The sequence below is a fragment of the Nomascus leucogenys genome, chromosome 1a, assembly GCF_006542625.1.
Source record: "Nomascus leucogenys isolate Asia chromosome 1a, Asia_NLE_v1, whole genome shotgun sequence".
Taxonomy (NCBI): Eukaryota; Metazoa; Chordata; class Mammalia; order Primates; family Hylobatidae; genus Nomascus; species Nomascus leucogenys.
The window spans coordinates 77,927,520-77,951,913 of NC_044381.1; the positions used below are offsets into that span (position 1 = coordinate 77,927,520).

The window sequence follows — 24,394 nt, forward strand, 5'->3', positions numbered from 1 at the left end:
CCTGATACCTCAGTTGGAAATGCAGAAATCACCCGTCTTCTGTGTCCAGAAATAACTTTTAATATGTGCAGCTTGAGAGAGAGAATCTTTCAGAAATGAGATGTTAGAGCAACATAATAAAAGAATCCTTGGTGATTTTTTTAAAAAGTAAAAACCGTCACTACTGAGAGAAGACATGTTCTACAAAGACATCTGAAAATCATAGGTATTGTGGCTTATATTTTGGGATGAAAATGAAAGATTTGATGAAAATTAGCAAAGGCTTTTACATAAAACAGCTAATTAAGCCCAGCCATCCTTTTTACTATTGCCTTTATTTGAGGATGTTAGGGAGAATTTTCTCATTTTGTGTAGTCCTGATTGGCCTGAATCATAAGAATTATACTGTACTTAGTTTGTAGTAGTAGATTTAATTTTCTTCTGTTTAGGACCTGACACATAAATAGTTTTGTCTAAAAGTGAACATTTTAATTTCTCTTAACAGCTGTAACATCTTATGAAGATCTTGGACTCTTTGCATTTGGATTACCTGGAAAGGTAATTTTTTTTCCTCCTCATTGTGTCCAAAACTGAAAGTGGCATTTTTCCTTTTGTTTCAAGTTAAAAGAGACAAGTATATATAAGAGGAAGACATTAGAGGAATAAAAGGAAACTAAAGTGAGAAAAGAGAGAATGATGGGAACAGGCAGAGAAAGAGAAGTCTTTGTGTCCTGCCTAAAAACGCATCAATACATTTAATTCAATGCTTGAATCTTTTAATATGTTTCATCCTAATAAAGTAGCACAATGACTTGAATGACTTTAAAAGAGTAATGATGACCTGTTTTAAGTTGTATTAATTTTGATTATGTACTCATATGAGTAAACCCTCATAAAGACAAGAAAAGAAAAGCAACATTGAATTCAAATTGTAGCATGGCTGTTTACAAAACCAGTAATCAGAAGATCATATCACTTAAGAATTGAACATTGCTAAAAGATTATCTAGCTATCCTCTCATTTATAGGTGAGGAAATTAAGGACCAGACAAATTAAGGGACCTATTTGTCAACTATTATATAAAGCCAGTACCACATCCTAGAACTCTAGATCTACTGCTTTGCTTACTCAGAATAAGAGAAATAACAGCATTATTTATTGGGCACTTACTTGCAATAGGGATACTACACTAGTTTAATAGGTAGAGAAAAATAATTGTCTTCCACCAGTAATCAGGAGTTGAACATTACTATTAGTGCTGTAGTATATATTTTTTTTAATTTCTGAAGAGCTACTATACTTCTAAAATTCATATTCATTTTGGCTCCAAACAGGAATTCTTTTGTTTGTAAATCTGTTGTTTGTGTTTTTATGTTTTCGATTGACAAATAAAAATTGTATATATTTATTATGGACAGCATGTCATTTTGAAATATGTAAACATTGTAGAATGGCTAAATTGACCTAATTAATATTTGAATTACTTCACATACTTACCATTTTTTGTTTTATTTTTATTCTAAAAGGATACTCTATCTGTAACTAGCTAAACTAACTTCTGAAAGTGAGTCTGGAGAAAATATATATAGCTATGCAATGGAGAGAAAACCTGCATTTACATTCCAGTTAACTTTGGTGGAGTTTTTTGTTTTTGTTTTTTTCAGACAGTTTTGCTCTTGTTGCCCAGGCTGGAGTGAAATGGCATGATCTCAGCTCGCCATAACCTCCGCCTCCTGGGTTCAAGCGATTCTCCTGCCTCAGCCTCCTGAGTAGCTGGGATTACAGACATGTGTCACCAAGCCTGGCTAATTTTGTATTTTTAGTAGAGACAGGTTTCTCCATGTTGGTCAGTCTAGTCTCGACCTCCCGACCTCAGGTGATCCGCCTGCCTCGGCCTTCCAAAGTGCTGGGATTACAGCATGAGCCACCGTGCCTGGCCCTAACTTTGTTTTTAAAGTACGAAAAGGAATGCTTAAATCATATACTATATAGCATCATGGCTTGGACCTTAGTAACCTGAAACTTAAACAAAACAGAATATGTTACTTGAGGGTAAAAGGTTTTGTTAATCTTCCTTAGTATCAATGTTTCTGTTCTAGAGGATTAGGATGTTTGGTGTAGCCAGGGATCAGTTTCCTCCATCTAGTTTAAATGAAGAAGAAAATATTTTTTGTATGAGAAAATTCCACAATTAATATAACATAACCTGTAAACATAACTCTAAGTAGCATCACTGACATCACTGTCATTTCATGTTCATATTTCCTGCATTCCTTATACAACAGCAAAGTTTAAACAGTAGGGACTGCTGAGAGTCTTCTTTTCCTAAAACTCTTAGAGTAGTTGCATTGTCATTTTAATACATGCACCAAAAAAGTTCATAGTAGGCAGGCACACTAGACAAAGCATACTCTGAATGAGGAGTTGTTGTTTGGTTGCTTGTTTAAATTTTTTCCCCACTTCCACAGTTGGGTTGAAACTTAACCATTTCCTTTTATCCGATATTATATGGTTATAATATGGGATAATATTATGATAAAGAAATTTTTTGAAATGTTTTAAACTTTTTAAGGAAGCTTTATTTAAATATCTATAAATTGGTATTTATTCACCAGACAAATATTTATTGATCAACTACTTTGTACCATGTACTGTGCTAGGCATTAAAAACATAAGTAGGTAGGCAAGTAGGTAGATAGATAGATATTCTAGCTTTCAAGATATTAAATGCTTAAATTCAGCCAAAGAATGAAAGAATAATCATCAATAAGTTAATATTACTGTTTTTGCAATATATTAATTGAAAATAAAACCAAATTTCATGTATACCTACTACTGACAGGTATCATTTGTACTGAAGATAGTACACACAAGTTCAAAATAGTCTTTTCACAAATAACTTCGACATTTTGGAACTAAGTTTTACATAGGCTGAAATGCAGAATTTTTTCTGGAGAGCATTCAAGTGGCAATCACTACCTCTCCAAAGACGCTTTGCCAGATTTTCATATCATTAGCCCTCCTCTGCAAACCTCAAGGTTCCTAGGTCCTAATAACTTAGATTGTTTTCGGGGTAGGCAAATCTGCGCCACTGATAGAATTCCTAACAAAGATGGGTGTGAAAGATTATCTGTTCCCAATTCATGTAGAACTGAAAGATGCTAGACAGCTAGTCAGCTCCAGGCATAAGTTGGGGTTCCGATCCATTAAGACTTGAGTGATTGAAAGGCCCACATGGAAGCACAGTGTTTTACTGTTTCCTGTAAGTATATCTGATTACCCTTGAGTTCCCCAGGAATCTCTATCAAAGATAATAAGCTAACAAGCCTGCAGACTGAATTTAGTCCTCAGGCACATTTTGTATGGCTCAAATATTTTTTATTTTTAACTGATTACCAACTAAGCATCATTAAAGTATGAAAAAATTTAATTTCTGACTTTCTTTGAAAAATCGGAAGATCTGGCTACATTGGATCCACATTCTCACGTATTATCAACTGGCCAGAGCTGAGTAGCACCTGCCCCATTGAAGGGGGAGGAATTCTCCAATATCCTACAGTTTTTGCCAGCTCCCATTGTCTTATACTCCACTTAATTCACATTATTGAGTTTGGAACATTTTGCCTATATTTTCAGGATTTGACAATAATTGAGCTCTAGACTTTATTAATCTCCGGGACTGGGATGCTCAAACAAAGTCTTGGTATATGCCAAGCTGATATAGTCAGAAAACTTATATCATTTCCTTTTAGGCAATATAGCATTGGCATAGCACACCCAGCCTGTCTTTTTCTACTTATTTAAGCAGTGTGGTAAAACCAGCAAGAAGGGAATGAGACACCACTCCCACACTTCTAATTTTTATACTTGATAATCATCGATTACTAGCTTTTAACACTTTTAACTATTTAAAAGTGACTGCCAAGAAAAATTTCAAAAACTTCTTTATAGTAACTATGGAACTATTAAAGAAATACTTTTTAATGTGATGATTATTAATTTTACGTATTTCAAATGACTGGCAAATTTCTTTTTAGTTTCTCTTCACTTACAACTTCTGCATCTGCTTTTTTAGTAATAGTTACTGGATTTTAATAAAATACTGATCCTTTTATATTATTTCCCCTTCTATCTTCTGAATATTTTGTTCTTTTACAGTTGGTGGTGGCAGGCACCATAATAATTCAGAATATTGGAGGTAAGCAATTGAAAGTGCACTGTTTATGCATAAATGTGATGGCAATAATGTCCTTTGAATTGTTATCTTACTACAGATCTAGCTGGGAACTTCTGTAGACATAGCTATCTTCAGAAGCCCGTGTGTTGGCCTCTTTACTCTCTTTTTTTTTATCCTTTTTAGCAACACTTGTGACAGTAGCTCCTAAATTCAGTTCCAGCTAAACCCTGATTGCAGTCGTGTTATTAGGTCTGCAACACACCTCTAAAACATTGGCTTTCTGTGATTGTGAAGGTAGGATACAGTCTGGAAAAGTTCTCTTGGTGATTTTAAAATATTTTCCCTCTACTTTTGTTCTAATCACCCTATTGGCAGATACTACTTTAGATGGATTAGTGTTCCGTGGGCTGTGAACAATCAAGTATGGACAACAGTGTCCTCTTGTAACCAAGAATTTAAAATGACCAAGTGGTTTAAAACATAAATAAATCTGAGATAAATAAACATTCTCACATTTATCCTGTATCTTGTTCCTATTAATAACCAATTCTAGAAATGATCTCAATATTGGGAACTATGTAGAAATAAAATTACTGTTAATTATAGACAGTTACTGAGTAAATGTATTAAACATTTAAATCCAAAATATGGGTATCATGTGTGTATATATTGTAAAGAAGTTGTGTAGTGATGAACAATGTCTTAGTTTTCTTTTATCATTGACTGAAGTGCTAAATAAATGCTCTTAAAGGAAAATACACAGAAAAGGTTGACATGCACTTTGGATCTTATACAGGATTGTGTAGTCAGAGGACATTTTAATCTTATTTTTTACATGTAACAATTTAATTCAAAGATGACAGTTTTAATAAACTTCAGCTCTCATACTCAAGAGGTCTGAGCTATATCACTTTAAGTATTGTTCAATCAAATTCCATCTTTAATAGGTTTTTTTGGTTAAGGAAAAATTAACATTCCACCAGTAAATTGTGGTGCCATTGTTTTGGAATCCTGTTTTAATTATTTGAATTTTCATGAAAAAATATGAATAAAAAGAATGCTTTCCTGCATGCCATACCAAATAATTTTCTCCTAACACACACTACTTCACACTTCACAGTAGAAAGTCAAGAAAACCAGTCTCTTCATTTATGAATTTATTATAGTCATTGATTTTAAGATCTATTTTAGAATAATTTATTTAGCAAATAAGCATTGCTTAACTGTGCACTGATAATGTTTCTGAATATGATGTATATTTTTATATTTTTAATCCCTCTTTATCCGCTCTGTATAGGTTCTAAGAACTATCACATATTGTTTAGGTTAGATTGAACCATTGTTTAACAGTTTATGTAGACTCTTCAGTTCAGCAATTTAGATCCAAATTTGTGACCCTGGCACAATGCCCACTGTTGTATTCTTTGTCCCTTTCACCTTGATTCCTTCCTTGTTCTCTAATCTTGTTTATAACTGTTATTGGAGATGGTATACTGTAGCATTTGTTGCTACTAGATTTAACTTCTCTGTATGTATGCTCCTGTACCCCACTATATTGTTAAGTTCCTTTAGCTCAAAAGTATGCCTCATTTCTCTTTGTACTCCCAACACCTAGTGTAATACCTGGGAATTGATAAACTTGTTGAGCAGAATAGAGCTGAAATGATTTGTATGATCTCTTTCTAAGTACTTTAAATATTCTAGATATGTTTATCAAGAAGAGAAAAGGGAAATGCTAGACTGGCATCTAGCTTCAGATCTTTGAAAGACTGAACATGAAATACAAAAAAGACACTAGACTAATTCAAGTGTTGTTCCAGAGGGCAGAACTGGTGCTAACGTATAGAAATCTACAGAGAAGCTGTTCTGGGTTTTCTCATTCAGAGTACCCTTGTAACTAAGCTGTGTGATAATGAGGATGGCCTACATCCCTTTGAAAATGCTCCTTGGCCCTGAAAACATTCAAACAGAGCTGGTTGGTCAGTTGCCAGAATTCTAGAAAGGATTCTTACATTTGGAGGTGGATAAAACATGAGTTTTCCCAACTCTTAATTTTGTTGGTTTGCTTGCTTGCTTATTTTAGAACTTTTTTTTAAAAAGGTGATTTAGAGTGGTCACAGCAGTTTTTAATGTCCCTTAAATTTAGAAAAGCTGGTAATGCTTATTTAGTTTTTAGAATGATATCCTCATGATTTTCTTCACATTGGTTAAAAGTGTATTAAGTGCCCAGTCAGTAATAACCAAAGACATATTTTCAGAGTTTTTTTCTTTTTTCGTAGCCAGATGTACATAAACCATTTCTTTATTATAATAGAATTAGAAGCTTGCTCTTGTGAGCAGAACACTAGATTGGAAGTCAGATACCTTGAATTCTATCTACACCAGTCTCTGCCGTTGGGTAGCCATGTGTCTTGTGGAAATCCCTCACTCTCACTGTCTTGGCTTCAGTTCCCTCTTTGTTAAATTGTTGGACGGTAGAGTGGGAAGCAGGGAATTTAAGGTCCCTTCTTACCCCAAAATTTGAATTCAAATTTGGCACATTGGGAGGCACATTAATTATTTTAAGGTATTAACATATTTTAATACAGGAAAGTTCAATGAGAGGGTTATACTTGGTTCAAAAGATGATTTGGCCCTTTCTTAGGTATCTTTAACAAATCAATAACTATTGCCCTAAAAGCATTCATGGATGCTATTTTTTGTCACTAAGAAAAAGGGAACTTCAGTTCTTAGGACTACCCTTTAGAACCTCCTCTTAGGTTAAAGTCTAGGAACCCTAGCCTTAAAATGTAGTTTCTTGATTGATTTATACAGAATCTGTGGAACTTCTAGTCCATATATGCTTGCAAATAACATACTTATTTGGGAGGATATTTAATATACTGCATCATTATATTAAATAAGTATATATATACAGTTTTATTATAATAAGTAAGTCAATCATATGACCAATGTAACTTCATTAAAATGGATTTTGATTATTTTCTTTATTAATTGGAAATACATTGGATATTTAAAAGATTATATTAAGTGTAAATCAGATTGAATTTTTACACATCTTAAGTGCCTGTCTGCAAATAGTGTAGTTCAGATAACTCTTTTTTAAAAGAATGTTTGTTAGTATAAATTATCTGAGTTTTGCAGTGGTTGTTTACATTAAAACTGAAAAATAATGTAATAGATTCTATTTAGGTCAAGCACTCTACTAGATACTTTAATTATAACAACTCTTCAATATAGATATTATCTTCATTTTATAGAGAAGAGATCAGTGTGCAGTGGAGATAAGTAACTTGCTCTCATTTATCCCATAATGAAGCCTGGATTCAAACCTTGCTCAGTTGGCCTTTATTCTTTCTGCTATGATATAGTAAATGTTTGAAAAATGTGAAAAGATTAAATGTTGAAGATTTTCTAACTTCTTGGGGACAGGAACTATGTGTTTTTATTTGTTTTCCTAACTTTACCTAGTTTCTGAGAAGAGCTCAATAAGTAATATTTGTTGAATGAATTAGACAGTTTTTAAAGTTCTGCTTAAAAGCCTAAGATTTTGCCTCAAAGAGACAATTGAATATACTATGTAAGTGATAAAAAAAGAAACTTGAAAGACCATAGAATGACTTCTAGTTTAGAATTATATAAAAATTTAGAAGTTCAAAATATCGGGGAGAGTTAGATCTCATTGATGTAAAATAGGTTAACAATATATTGAAATAGGCTGGGTATGGAGGCCCACGCCTGTAAGCCTAGCACTTTGGGAGGCCAAAGTGGGAGGATTGCCTGAGCTCAGGAGTTTGAGACAAGCCTGGGCAACATGGTGAAACCCAGTCTCTACTAAAAATATAAAAAATTAGCCAGGCGTGGGGTTGTGTGCCTGTAAGTCCCAGCTACTCAGGTGGCTGAGGCAGGAGAATGGTTTAAACCCAGTAGATGGAGGTTGCAGTGAGCCAAGATCTCGCCACTGAACTCCAACCTGGGCAACTGTCTCAAAAAAAAAAAAAAAAAAAAAATATATATATATATACACACACACACACACATATGTGTAAAATATCTATTATTTTCAGGTTAAGAAAATCGTATCTTAATGTTTCTTAGCTCTCTTATTCTTTGTAACATTTAAATACTTCTCAGTTTTCATGAGATACAATTCCTGTGGTGAATCCATGAAAAAAATTGAAATGGAAGGCCTTTAAAAGCAAAATGACCATGAATTGCCCTTGATCAATATTTGTTTCATGTGTCTTTCACCAAAGACCCAATTTATTTCCCACATTTCCATATTCCATAAATCAAATTAATGTGCTCATTTATTTACATCCCTAGTACTTAGCACATAGTATACATTTAGTAAATAACATTTATTATAGGAAGAAAGAAAGGAATAAGAGGGGAGAGAGGGAAAAGCTAGTGACCTGGCTTAGTACTCCTTCAAGAGCAAAAAGAGAGTTGATTGACCAGGAAGAGAAACCCCAGTATATGTAAGTGAGCATATAGTTTTTAGGAAAGCATCTACTGTTAGAACTTCACAGAAAATTGTTTTTCTTCCCCAAGATTAATCAGGCACCAAGTATTAGTCACAAGGCTCTAGTGTGGTCTGACAAATTGAAAAAAACTACTGTCTTCAAATAAAATATCTAAATTTTATAATGGAAAAAAATGCCACACACTAAATTTAACACTTATTCTAAGGTTATAGAAATCCTTGGCTTTGGAAATTTGGGAACCATATAGTAAATTACTACTTAAAAGCAATTCCTGATATCCTCCCAATACTAATGAATAACAGGCTCAACATTGGCTAGAGCCAGAGGTAACCCTCTGCAGCCCATTTCCTCAGGTGCTGGAGTAGCATTTGTTGAGAGCCACTGCTATTGGGACCCAAAGTCAGAAAAGAGGTGTCTGGAAGTTTTAACATTTAAAGCTGTTATAGGGGACAATTCTGGCTTAGAGAGTTTGAATTTGGTGGCCTAACTAAAGATAAAAGATTAATAACTGTAGTAGAAAATAAGTATAAGGTAGTTTTCACATAGTTCCTGTAACAGTGTTGTATTATGTGATTCTTTTCTTAACTAAGGTAAGTAGTTGGTTTCACATTCATTTGAACTCCTGAAGTAAACCATTCGGTAGGTTAGAATATCACTAGAAATCAAACACTACATCCCAATCATCTTCTTAGTCAAGCCAGAAAAAGTATTATTAACTCTTACAAGCACATGGTAACAGTGAAGTCGATTGATGTTATTTCTGGTTTCACAACTTGCCCAATTCAAAATGTGGAAAGATGAGCAGCTCCTAGGAGGATGTTATATTCTTATTTTGCTCTTATAAATATGAAGGATTACTATGAATAGCATATGCTTTCCTTAGTTCTTCAAAGCCCCTGTTCTTTAAAGGAGATTGAAAATGTAATCATTACTACGTATTGTGAAAGGAAAACCATAAATATTAGTAGTCTTACTGAAACCTCCTGAAATTGCTAGAATGACCCAGATGTTTCAGTCTGGCACAGAATCCACACACCTCACTCTTGCAGCCTTTATTAACACCTCAGTTTGGTAATCTATGGACTCGGGTAACCCCATTTCTAAATCTCTTAAAGAGAAAGGTATAAATAAGATCATTTTCAGTTGAGAATTATAAAAATCTCAAATTCTCAGTATTTGAAAAATTCACAATATTAGATACTAGAAACTACTTGGATTTACTTTCTTCCTGTATATTCATTCATGCATTTTATTTATTTACTTTTTGGTAGGCTAGTAAAGTACTAAGAGTGTTTCAGATATACTAGTTTGTATTGTTTCTTGGGAAACTAGGATTGGGCGCGCAGATACATCGCCATCTGCTGGTCAGTTTGCCTGTGGTGAAACTGCAGCTTTCTTGAGACAGTGTTGTCTAGAAATTCTAGAAAGCACTGCCTTAGAATAGGAGAGGTACAGGAAATTTGGAGAGTCTTTTTCATAAGCACTTCATTTGACAACATTTACTGGTAATGTATCTTTTTTAAGGTTTTGAAAATATTTTTCTTAGTAATTTCTATTGAAAATTATAAAATTTTCAGAACAGTAGATATTTTGGTCATTTTTTATTCAAATTTAAGATCCTGAAAATGGTAAGACAAAGATATACATTTTTTTCTAGGGTCATGGGGGAGCATTTTCCCCCATATATTTTGATTTTCATTTATGCATGTGTTCTGTACTATTTGAGTGCAGATAGAACTTCAGCAGCATTTAGATATTTTGTGGGACCACCTGATTAATAAGACACATTGAATAGAATAAACCAGTTAGTATCCATGACTAAAAACATGTTTGAAATAAAATTGAATCTCTCTGAGACAGAAAGGCAAACTTATTTTTTCCCCATAGTACATCCGTTTGTTTAGGGCTGAGTAATCCTTTAAGAATTGCTAAACTTCCCCCAAGTGCTGAAAACCTAATTCTGTTTTAAAAATAGCTGTAAGTAATTCTATCCTCATACATATATTTTACGTGTTTAACAAAAAAGATTCTTACTTTCATAAACTGTAATGATGTCTTAGGCCCAAACTCCAATTAGGGTTGGTTTGTTTTTTTAAGTTTGTATGCTTAATAACGACAACTTGGGAAGCATTTTCAGAGTTCTGGGAAAAATAACCCATAAGAATACAGTATTTGGAAGCACAGAGACTGATTTTTATTTTTTAGATTTCAGTGGAGTGTTAATATTTCAAATATGTGAGAATAGGAAACTTTCTCTTCAGAACTACAGTCACAGCCGTAAATACAGTAGAGTCATAGCAGTAGATGCAATAGAATCTCATCATGAAACTCCATGAATTTTGAACTAATCACATCACCAAAGCAGCTACAATACTGAAAAATTAAATACATTGAAAATATATCTCAAGATGAAATGAAAATTCTAAGTGTTACTAAAGCTTCTGACTAATGTTCTCTGTGATAGAGATTCATTTCCTTTGAAGTCAACTGTTAATCTCAGCATTCAAAAGTAGTTTGTTTAAATATTGATTTAAAAAAGAAAAATAATTCTGAAGAGTGGTCCTTCTGGTAGACTTTCCTTATTTGTCTGTTTACTTTTTCTCTTTGCTCCTGCACTTTCTCATCGCATACTAGTTAATAGAACGAGTTTCTCAACCCAGGCTGGCTGTTTGCACCATCACTAGCTTGGGCAAGTTACTTCTTTGTGCCTCCTTATATTCTGTGAAATAAGTAATATGTACCTCACAGGTTTGTGTAAAGATGAAGTGAGGAAATAACTTGTGTAGAATACTACCAAGCATACAGTAGGCATCTAAAAAACAAAGATGTTAGCTGTTTTCATGGATCTCCACCCAGAGTCCCTTCTCTGTTTCTCTGTTTCTAACATGTCTCCTCTCAACCTCCCGGGCCCAATTCATGTATTTCACTTTATAATCAGATCAACAGATATTAACACCTTGCAGCTTGCTATTACCTAATCAGATTTTATCCCATTTTAGTCACTTTTTAATATTACTGTTGCTTCTCCATGTTGTTTTTAAAGAGTGCTTTCAACTTCTGTGTTTTCAGTTGACGGATGTTTTATTTTTTCCCAGAGAAGTTTCTATTAAATGAGTTCTATTAGTTATGTTTAAAATTAAGTAGAAAAGAATACCTATTTAGTTAATGTGGTAAAACCAAGTGATTTGTAATGGCTGAATACCTGACATCAAGGTATATCTTCTGGCACTGATTTTGGCTTTGGTGTTTTGGGGCCACTTAACTATATGCATGGCTCTTGTGGATGACCCAGTTGCAGCTATTAATTTAGAGTAGAACATGGTGTGTCTTGTTTTAGGAATCTATACTAGGTGTCCATGTCACCCAAAATCATTTACAAATTTTTGCTTATGACTGGTCTGTAAGGTAAGTGCTTGAACACTTTCTTATGCCATTTATAAAAGACGTGAGACAAAAACTGTGGCAGACAGCTATTTGATCTAGTAAACCTTTTAGTTAAAGGCAATATGAGCGTTCCTATCAATAGTATATCTTTAAAACTTTTCCAGTTCATTTTATTGAGCTGATTGTTCCTTTGTATGAATTTAATTAAGATATATTTCCTAACTTAATGTGTATTTGGTAATCTTTTTGTTTCTTTTCTGTATTATATATAATATAATGTGTTAAAGTGCTAGTTCTTACATGAAAGTTTACTTGTGATTAAGAAAAAAATAATTTTCACAGTGAATAGAATGGTGATGGTCTTTGTTTTACTGGCTTAATCCGTGTGGGTTTTCCCCTATAGTAAGTTCTGTGGTTGTGTAGCTCTTAAAATATATACTAGCATTCTCTAGAAAAGAAGCAATGTTTTGCATGTTTTATTATATTTGTATCTTGTATGTGAGGTCTTCTTTGAGAGAGAAACACATGTTTGGTGAGTTCGTATTTCTTAAAATATACATGATTCTTCAGACTGGAATCTAATGAAATAGTACTCCCTTTTGAAAACCAGAGTTAAGGGTACAACAAAGGATAAAAGTGATCAGATGATTAGCCAAGGGCTAATGGAAATTCTGGAAAGAATGACAGATACTGTATTAGAAAGAAATAGGGTCTCATATTCACTGAAGCTTTCTACAGCTAAAGGTCCAGAAGAAATAATAGAAAATTACTGAAAGAGATGAATGTCTGAAACTTTAGAAATGCATGTGGTGTTGGATTAATCCAAGCAAGAAAGAAAGATGGGCAGATAATAAATTACATTTTATAGGAAGTCTGCTTTCCTTGTTTTCAAAGTATTTTGTCTTTTTTCTTCTCTGTCTCTCTCACAAGATATATTTAAGTAAGTCTAGGCCAGTTTCAGAAAATTCGGTTCACGATTTTTATCTTTGCACCATATGTGTAGAGTTCTTTGGAATCGGTAAAATATTATAAAAACTCCAAATCCTTGAATGGAGAAGGTTAGTCGAAACCTTCCTTCTGTTCTGTGCCAAATTGATAGCATTTTTCCTTATGACAATATGAACAATACAGAACACATTTTCACATACAATCAGATGTAATACCCCATAACTGAAAGATTTTGCAGATTTTAGTCAACTCACTGAGACATAGCTATGCTTCTGCTAGGGAAAAAGAAATCGTTGTAAACTGAAAAAATATGTATATGTGTATTTTCATCACAGAGAAGTGATTATTTAACTGTTCTAAATTTTACTTTGACATAAATACATGTTATTTTACTAAAAAAAATTGAGAGTGTGTGTATGTTTATGTGTGTCTATAGTATTATCTATCTCCATACAAATCTACACACAAACTAGCATGTATCCTTTTTTTCCTCAAGTTAAATGTCACATAGCATTGTAATCATAAAGTTAAGCTCCTTTCAAATAATGTTGATTGAGAAATATACATCCTTCTTAAACTATTTGAGCCTTTTAATCAATTTTTCCCCAGATTTTTGCCATTGAAACTTGGCATTCATTTTTGTTCTTAGCTTTTGTAAGTTTTGTAAGGAGAAAGTGAAATGTTTCCTGATATATAAATAAGTAATAAAATTAATGTGCACACAAAGTATACTCTATTCTTTTTTTTTTTTTTTGAGACGGAATTTTGCTCTTTCACCCAGGCTGGAGTGCAGTGGTGCAGTCGCGGCTCACTGCAACCTCTGCCTTCCAGTTTCAAGCGATTCTCCTGCCTCAGCCTCCCAGGTTAGCTGGTATTGCAGGCACCCGCCACCACGCCTGGCTAATTTTTGTATTTTTAGTAGAGACGGGATTTCACCATGTTGGCCAGGCTGGTCTCGAACTCCTGACCTCGTGATCCACCCGCCTTGGCCTCCCAAACACTCTTTATTCTTCATGGGCGTTTCCTTTTTGGCCCCGACACATACACACAAACATAATCTCTGGGGGGAAAGAGAATCTTACTCTGTTAAATTGAAGTTCTGACTACAAATCGTCTGAGTTGCTATATATTTAAGCTTAAACTCAAGTATTTACGTATGAATGAGTTCTGTATTCTGTAACCATATTAAAACTTTTCCTAATATTTTTATAGAATTTGTTTTTATAGCTACATCAGAATTAGGATCATTATTAAAGTGCTATAAAAGGTAGTTATTTATCGGACTCTGTTAGATTAAATGTGAGAAATAATGCTAGCTTCAGGTTATGATTACATAATATAGATGAACCCTGTTAATAAAATGGAATAAAAGTTGGAAATTTTGTCTTTTTAATATACTTAATGGTTTCTATTGAACTTTCTCTAATCTTTTTAGAGACTAATTTTAAATGTAATTCATTATGTATTCTTTTTTATCCTATAATTATATGTATTCATAATGCAGGGGTGGGTAGTAGAGAGAGGAAAAGAAAGGGACAGAGGGAATGAGACTTCTCTGTTGTGGGGAGGCATCTTTCTCTAGTAAGAAGGAACACATAATCCAGTTACTAGCCATACCTATTAAACTTCTGTGTCTATGTCAGTTGTTGCTAAACTAACCTCTAATGCCTTAGATGGGGTGATAACATATAAGAGAGTTTTTGTAAAACTTCGTACAAAATTTCATTTAAAAGTAGCCTGTAATCAAAACCGTTTCTCTTACCTAGTTTGCTTTGGACTTGAAATGTAAACAAAATATACTTAATGAACCTAACAATTGTTATTCTTCTCTACAGTTACTTATCTGTGTGTGTGTGTGTGTGTGTGTGTGTGTGTGTGTGTGTATCTTTGGTATAGTATGTTATATGTTAATCTTCCATATGTTGTCATAGCTCTAATGGACATGTGTTTTCCTAGATGGATTGTTGTTTAAATGGTTAAAAATCATAGAATTCTAATAGGAACACTTTTTATTCTTTTGCAGCTATGTCATCTTATCTTTTAATTATTAAAACAGAGCTTCCTGCTGCTATTGCAGAATTTTTGACTGGAGACTATAGTAGGTAAGAAAAAGTATTTTACATTGTGTCCATTCATGTATTACTTTGATAAATATTTATTAAGCTGTAAATGGCAATACTTGTAGTGGCAAGTAAAATAAATGTAGTCCTTGCCCTCAAGACAGTTACAAATTAGGCAGAAGTGAAGCAGTAATAGAATTGAAACTACTCAGCCAATGTTTATTGATTACCCATATGAAAGCGCTGTTCTGTGAACCATATGAAGCACCAGATATAATCCTTGCATTCCTTGGGGGTGTGAGATAGGCTAAGACAGGTCTGAGATTGAGATGCTCTTAAGGAGGAGTAAAGGATAAATTTCTGGGGATATACAAGACTGGGGTTGGGGATGGGAGAAGGTTGAATATACTGACAGTACAGGTCTTAAAGGAGGGGAGTGAATGATATTGCTGTCATTTCTCAGCAAATCATAGTGATAAAAAATGTGGCAGTTACAACTATACCTGTTTGAAATTCCTATTATATACCATGGCAAAAAAATAAATTATTTGCAAGGACTTAGTTGTTTCATTTCCTGTTTTTGAACAATATTATAAACAATAGTAAACTACATTGTATCTCTTTTATCTTTATTTAAAAAATGCATCTTACATTTTTGACTCACCTCTTTATAGGGAAAAAACAAAATTAATTGTACTTTTCTTTTCACTGTGTAGAACAAGAACATTTTAGAAAAATGAACTTGAAAAGACACAATAAATCATTTTAATTGCCATCAAGTTATTTCACATAGTTAAGTTTCAAACCACAGTACAAAACCTGTCAGACTTTTAGATTTGAATACTGGGTTGTTCTGCTTCAATAATTGAACTTGTTCTGGAATGCAAGGAAAGGTTTCAAAAATTAGTTTTTAGCTTTTACAATTCAGCTTCCATTAAAGAATTCTACTTAGACAACTGCAAATACGTATTTGTAAGAAAAGTGTGGTATACTTTAGATCTGAATAGAAACCATCAAGAAAATGTAGTTAAAAAAAGACAAGTAGAAGTCCTAAATGATTTCTCTTCATCAGAAGATATTGTTCCTTTGTATGATACTTTACAGTGAATGAGGTTTCCACATGCATTATCACATCTGATACTCACAACTACCTTATTTTATCTACAGCTTTATCTAGTTACATTTTGATTTTATGCTTAGGTTGATAAATAATTCCTATAAGAAGTAGCTATGTGAAATTCATTTTTGTATTTGCTGTAAAAAACATTGAGGGTACCTTCTATTACTCAAATTCTATGTGAGAAATTTATATTTTAGGGTTAATAACTCAAGGCAATATGAGGTAGAATAAAGAGGGCTAGACTAAGAGTAAGGAGATGTGTGTTCTATCCATTTGATATTCAATAATCTCAAGAACTTAATTTAACTTCTTTTGACTATATAAAGTACTTGGAGCCTTAGGTTTTTTTATGTGATGTAATGGGGGTACCAATATTGCCTTCTTAATAAAGTTGCTGGGATGATCAAGTAAGATATATATACACATGCTAATAGCATGTGTATAAACAAGCATGTGTGTACACAAGCTTATAGCACAGTGTAAATGTGGAGAATTAAGGAATTCTAATAATTACTATATTAAAGGTGGTGTTTCCCTTTTTGCCCTGACTGCCAGGAAGCTCAGAGTCAAATGTGACACATTTGAATTAATATAACTATATTAATTCCAACAGTTGTCACATATGTTTTCTTTTTTCTTGGTCCCGAATTTGGTGGCTCCTATTTATATTCTTTTATTGTCATATGTCGGTGGAATGAGGAGGGATTATAAATATATGTAATATTTTAGAAATAATTAAAGTAGTATGTGGCAGAACTAGTATTGAAATTCAGGTCTTCTTTCTCTAAATGTGATATTTTTACCATAGCTTCATTTTAAATAATTGGCAAATGATTTATATTGTTGCATTGATTTTTTTGTTTTTTTAAATAAAAATTAAAATGAACTTCCATCTCACTCATATTAATAGAAAATTGATTAAAATGTTATTTTTACATGTTAGAAATAGATTTTTAAAATCATATACTTCAAAATACTGTGGTCAGTTTGCATCATCTCTGTTACATTTTAAAATTGTACGTCTTTTTAACAACCTTATCTTGTTTTAAATGTAATATATATTCATTTATTTTGGCTAATTATATTAACTTATTTGAATGCAGATAAATCATTAGTCTTGAAAGCTTGATGCTAGAAAATAAGTAAGAAACAAATATTATGATAATTGACTTTACCATCCCTAAAGGACAGTTTTTTTCTAGATAGACTTACCTGGCAGTATTTCTTCTATGAGATCAACATGATGTTGATAAGCTTTTATTTTAGGGTTTGATTTACAATAAATTTTAATTAAGATCTTTCAGGTATGCTAATTTTCTGGGTTATCGGCGAGCTTGGTGTACCTTTGAAATATAAATCTTTATAAAGATATCAGAATGAAACTCTGTTCATAATATTCTAATAGAAGTTAGAAGCTATAATACTTATACTGAACTTTCATGATATATCTATATATTTCATAGAATAACTTACATTTTTAAAATCTGTGGCTGTTAAAGTTGGAAGCTGTCTGTTAACATTTAATGATCTTGTCAGGGGAATATGATTGACACAATTAAGTTGTCTTGCATTTAAGTTACATAATTGATATGGGATGTGAGTAAGATCCTAATTCAGAACATACGATACTCTTGTTCCATTCCTTTCGAGAATGAAATTAAAGCAACTTATAAATAAATCTGGTTTTCATTAAAATATGGAACAAAACATCTGCATGCCAAAGCTAAGGATTTATACTCTATATTTCATACTTGGAACATTTTTATCATACAGGATTAAATCCACAGATCAAACAAGTTCTCTAGGAAGTATAAAGGTTTTTACTCTAATTCTTTTGGCTTAAAGAGAATGTATATTTAGATCACAGTAGGAAAACAGGAGTTCTGTTAGATCATTCTTTATTCCCCCCTTAGGAAAAAATTAAAGTTAGTACATTCTTCTAAAATGCTTATTTACAAAATAAATGTATTTAATATGTACTTTTTGAGATTTCTTTTTACTAGTTTTTTTTCTCAGGCAGCAGTTTTATTTTGTAAGTTTAATAATTTCTGTTCTTTGGAAAATATCCATTGAGAAACAATTCATTTGTCTGTGACACACACGTGAAATCTAAACTAATTTTACTGTGCTTTACAGTGTTGCCTTTATTGTTAATGAATGGTAAAGAAAAGCACTGTATTTAAAATTGGCTTTATTAAGATGAATTATTAAGGATAAGAGATGATTAACAATAACCAGTAGCCAAGACAAGGTTAGAGAAATTACATTTTACAGTATAATTATTTTTATATTAAGAATTTAAAGTTCAATCCTATGAAAAGGAGAATGCAAAGCATGATCTTGAAATAAATGAGGTAGTATCTGAAAGTATTTCCATTGCTACTGTCACTAAGATCATCATCTTCCTTTTGCTGATTTTACAGACATAAAAAATGAAGTTGTTGAGCCAGATGATCTCTAAGGTCTCTTCCAGCTCTAACATTCCATAACTGTGATTCTGAGTTACTGCTGGGAGGAGGTAAAGTTATCTTCAGTCCCACAGTTCAGTGCTTTGGTCAGTTATATGACTTTCATGGTCATAAATGAATTGTGATCTGAAATAGTATAAAGTAACTGGTGTACAGAATTTCAAAAAGTGTTCCTTTATTCCTATGCAAGAGAAAAGAGTCCTGGTCCTGGGGATTAAATGCTCCCTTTTGTACAACTTTAGCTTCTTGACATTTTTTTTGCTTTTAAAGAGTGAAATTGGCTTATAATAATTTTTTGTTTTATTTTATTACGGTAAGAACACTTGACATGAAATCTGCACTCTCAACAGATTTTCAAGTGTATAATGCAGTATTGTTATCTACGAGGGACAGCAAAACTAACAGATGGAATCTACTTTGGTACTCCTTTGGGCATTTTTCCTCCTGGCACTGCAACTGTCTGGGTCTAATATTGGGTCCCAGAAGGAAACACATTTCAGACATAGAGCCCTGGGCCTTTTGCCAGCTTCAGAAATTTGGTTGCCAGGTGTTCCTCAATGAAAGATCTTTTGAAGTTTCTGTTTTGATTCTTACTCAAGAGTGACTAGAAGATAAACATGTGGAGTATCATTTTTGTATTATTGATATGTGTACTCTTTTAGTACTTCCTGCATACCAGGAATTGAGGGGCATGTGCAAATGGAGAGAGCAAAGCTTCAGGTCCACTAAAGCTGTAAATACTTATGCATAGGTTATAGTTTCTGGCATATGTATTTCCTAATAACACAAATTAGGGTGGAGAAGGGAAAAGTGTCATCGTGGTGCTGTTTCTGCAGCTGCTTCTCCTCTTGTTCTGTTAAAGAGGAAGTTGTCAGCACCCAACAGTAACAATTAAGTTCATGTTAGAAGCCACTGGTTGAAATCCATGTAGAAGACCTTTACCTAAGTTAACATGGCAGTGGGAGACTGGCTATCTGGTAGATAATGAAAGAGGATGCATTATTGCAAAGTGGGAATTTTGATATTGTCTACCAAACAATTTGAAAAAGTCCCTATTGGTCTTTGATGCCCCGAGCTCCCATTTTTGCATAAGTTTTATTTTGTTACTATTGTGCGTGTGTATGTATGTGTATACACTTAAGTGTAAATATCTAACAGCTACGATAAAGAAAATTTAGAAAAAAAAGCAAAGAAAAATCATGCATAACATCTCTAACCTAGTCACTGTCCTTTTAATTCTTTTGAATTTTTCCCAAAAGCTTTCAAAACTATAGTTAATAATTACATTTATATCATCATCGTTTTCCATTTTATTCATTGTGTTTTTTCGTAAAGCCACGTAACATTCCATTGAGTATGCTTTTCTAAATATTTTCAAATATTGGGTATATAGAGTTTTCCTCCAGCTTCTCAATATTATAATAATGTATTCAACAGCTTCACATACATAGAATTTTCTCTATTTTATTTTCTTAGAGTAGATTGCCACTACATTTTTATTGCTCTTGCTACATATAATCATTGTTTTTCCAAGAGATAGTACTAATTGGCAAGATCACTAGCAATGTATGAGGTCCAATTGTGCCACATCCTTGAATATTTTTGTTTACTAATTTTGCTAGATTAATTGCAACAGTCTCATTATTTCTTTTTTTTTTTTTTTTTTTTTTGAGACGGAGTCTCGCTCTGTCGCCCAGGCTGGAGTGCAGTGGCGCAATCTCGGCTCACTGCAAGTTCTGCCTCCTGGGTTCACGCCATTCTCCTGCCTCAGCCTCTCCGAGTAGCTGGGACTACAGGCGCCCGCCACCATGCCCGGCTAATTTTTTTGTATTTTTAGTAGAGACAGGGTTTCACTGTGGTCTCGATCTCCTGACCTCGTGATCCGCCCGCCTCGGCCTCCCAAAGTGCTGGGATTACAAGCGTGAGCCACCATGCCCGGCCATTATTTCTTTAATTAGCATCAGTGATTGGATTTTCTTCATGTGTATTTACTAGTTGTATTTCTTTCATGAATTGTTTCTCCTTTACATACAAATCTATTGAGGTCTTGGGAATTAACTTTAACTTTTAAAAATGTGTACATACCTATCTCACATATTGCTCATATTGCTATCACATAAAAATATCTACTTTTTGATATTTTAAGTATATCCTTCTGGTTTTATATGTGCATCCAGTTTTGTTTTTTTCAATGAACAAATACAAAATCACGTTAACCTACCTTTTTCTCATTCTGTATTCTAATGCCTTTATATGAAAATTTTAATATTTTACAATTGGTGATTAATGCCCTTTCCTGAAATTTGAAAAAATGTATATAGAAAACTATAAAGAAGAAAAGTGACCATTATTTTACCACCCAGAGATAATGGCTATCAATATATTTTAGTTCCTTTCCATTTTTAATGCATCTATGTTTTTCCTCAAAATTATCATGTTATATACAAATATATGATGTTTACTGAATATTCAGTATATTGTTATTTCAAAATTATCATGGTCTTGGAGGTTTGTTTTCAATTTTTATTATTTTAAATGTTTTCAGTAAACATCTTTTTATAAAAGTCTTTGTTCTTCAGGAGCAGAAAACCAAACACTGCATGTTCCCACTCGTAAGTGAGAGTTGAGCAGTGAGAGCACATGAACACAGGGAGGGGAACATCACAGACTGGGGCCTGTCGGTGGGTGGGGGGCAAGGGGAGAGGGGCATTAGGACAAATACCTAATGCATGCAGGGCTTAAAACCTAGATGACGGGTTGATAGGTGCAGCATACCACCATGGCACATGTATACCCATGTAACAAACCTGCACATTCTGCACATGTTCCCCGGAACTTAAATAAAATAAAAATTTACAAAAAGTCTTTGTTCTTATTATTTTTAATAGTCTGTTATAAGTGTTTTCAAGTATATAATTATTTGAAAATTCTTTATATCTATTGCCAAATTGCTTTCCAGAAAGGTAATTTATATAATTTGCATTTTCACCAGCTTTTTACACGCCTCATCACTCCTCACTAATGTTGACTATTATCCTATTTTTAAATATTTATTAATTTGGTAGTTGAAAATGGCATCTCTTTGTTTTTATTCATTTCTAAATGTAAATTCATTAATAAGAAAAATAGGATCCCACAAGAACATTTTAATGAAAGGAAGTAGGCTTTTCCTAATGGCTGGTTGTAATGGTTATAACTCTGTGTGTGTATGTGTGTGTGTGTGTGTGTGTGCGTGTGTGTCATAACAAACACTGGAGTCCCATGCCTAAAGTAGAACTTTTTTTATAATAGATATTGGTATCTCGATGGACAAACACTACTAATAATCATATGCGTTGGCATTGTGTTCCCTCTTGCACTTCTTCCCAAAATAGGTAAGTCTTTATAGAGCACATTATTTGTTTAGAAAAAGGAAAGAAGGGAGGGAGGGAAAGAGAGGCAAATATTAAGGGGCTTTAAAATTTCACAGTACCACATTTTTGGCAGAAGGATGGTGGTTGTGAATAATTTTAAACTTGGCCTTATTTTAGGTTGTTCAGCCTTCAGCCCTGCCTAGTTAACCTATTACTTGGTTTGCAGTAGTATTTTGTCTGCCCCACTAAAATAAAATCTTTACAGCAGAACATTAAAGAGCAGACTTTCCTTACAGTGTACCATTAGTGGTAAGCCAGTTCCAATTCTGTTGTACAGAGCTACATAAATGATCTGTGACAGATAGTTGGAATGTTGTTATTCTGAGCCCTAAGCCCCAGATACCAACCACTGTAATAGAAAACATGCCTAAGATGTATAGCTTTAGTTGTACGTTAAAATCACTTTCCTTATAATTTGCTTTTTATTTTACTGTTATTTTACAGGCTTTCTTGGCTACACAAGTAGTTTATCATTTTTCTTTATGATGTTCTTTGCTCTTGTGGTAAGTTTAAAATATAATACATTGCTTATCTCCTCACTAAAATTGGACTCATTTTGTTAATGTCATTTTTACTTTTAACTGTTTTGTGTTGGGAAGGATATCTCGTTTTATTTCATTGTGTTATTAAAAGCACTTTTGTTCCATTAAATTATTTCCTTCGTTGTATCTATTTTGAAGAGGCTTAGCTAGAACAGCATTTCAAATTCAGCATTTCTCGTGGTTAACTAGAGAGGAGAGCATGCCAATTCTGTTAAAATCTTAGATGGAGTGTAATTCTTTGTGTAGGTGTGTAAATTTATTCCTGTACCATATTGTATGAAGAATCAGTCTGGTTCTAATCTGTAAAATCTGTTTGAGACTAGTCATCTTAATTTTGAAACTTTATTCCATTAATGAAAAAAACAGAGCTTCTGGCACTACATTGAGGAGATCTAGTAAGAACTGGGTTGACTGAATTCTCCTATTTTGTCTGGTTTATTCAGCATAGATAAATTCTCATAAAAACACTACTACAAATATTTTTCTTCACATGTGGGATATATTCCTTATTTTTTAATTAGCTCATTTTTATTATATAAAAATATCAGATGGTAAATTTAACTTATTTTGATATTATAAAATAATATAAAGATAAAAGAGAATTTTAATTTATTTCCTTCTAATTCTCCTAAAACATCTTAACATTCTAAAGATAGTACCTTTGTGTGAAATTTTTTGTCTTTTTTCTTTGTATAGCAGTTTATTCCATAATCAGTATCTAAATGTCAAACCTTAAGTAGAAATAAACATATTTAACTTTCCAAGAATATACATGTCCAAATGAGCTTTTCATGAGCTTGGTTCAACTCTTCCTTGTTTTTGAAAATGCATGAAAGAAACAGCCATATGTAAGAGCAAGACAGCACATCAGTAGTTAAGCCATATTAAAGAGCCAGATTTCAAAGCTGTCAAAACAACCTAGGGTGCATTTAACTTAGGCTAAGCTATCTTCTGAGACACAGGGATAAAATAACTTTAAATTATTTAAACAAAGTGGAAGTGACCCTGATTTTAGTGTATATAAGCATTTATCCTCTATTGAATGCTCTTAAAACTAAAAACATTTAACAGTGTTTACATTTGTTGAATTTAACAATATTAAAATCATTCGTCTTCTTCTCTTCCCAGTTGTCTGACTTATATCTTACAAATAAGTGAATTGAACATACACTTTGTAGGCTCCATATTGAAAAAGAAAAAAACTAAATATTTCCATCATAATTTGATTGTTGAGAAGTGTGGTTAGAAGTGGCCTACATATGCAAATGAATGTATGGATATTAAAGAGAATCAGTATAGATAACATATTGAATTTTTCTCTCACAGATAATTGGCAATGCAATCATTGCATAGATAGGATTAATTTAGTTTTCATAGCCAATAGCTTAAAGCACGTTAAATGTATTGATAGGATATGTCTACTGTAGTTTTGTTTCTGTCATGACAGATACTCTTTAATTCAATGCAGATTTCTAATGTAGCAGCCATATGGAAACAATACCCATATTCTACATTTATTGTAATGCCTTATAAACCATTTGCTCAGATTTTTACCTGTGAGCACAGTTTAATCTACAGTGGGGCAATGAAGAATACTCTGTATGCTTTTTTAAATATTCTTTTTAATTGGCATATTTATTTATTTATTTATTTATTTATTTATTTATTTATTTATTTATTTATTTATTTATTTTGAGACAGAGTTTTGCTCCGTCACCCAGGGTGGAGTGCAGTGGCACGATCTCAGTTCATTGCAACTTACATCTCCCGAGTTCAAGCAATTCTCCTGACTCAGCCTCCCAAGTAGCTGGGATTT

General features: G+C 33.0%; 1 protein-coding gene across 1 annotated transcript in view; it reads left to right on the plus strand.

Annotated features, from left to right (window-relative positions):
* The window catches only part of SLC38A6 (solute carrier family 38 member 6), a 67,433-nt gene that overhangs the window by 29,915 nt on the left and 13,124 nt on the right, over positions 1 to 24,394 (plus strand). The window contains exons 4-8 of the mRNA XM_003267769.4: positions 485 to 537; positions 4,138 to 4,177; positions 14,999 to 15,077; positions 21,915 to 21,997; positions 22,481 to 22,539. Coding sequence (XP_003267817.1) covers positions 485 to 537; positions 4,138 to 4,177; positions 14,999 to 15,077; positions 21,915 to 21,997; positions 22,481 to 22,539 — 314 coding nt within the window. The remainder of the gene's footprint in view (positions 1 to 484; positions 538 to 4,137; positions 4,178 to 14,998; positions 15,078 to 21,914; positions 21,998 to 22,480; positions 22,540 to 24,394) is intronic.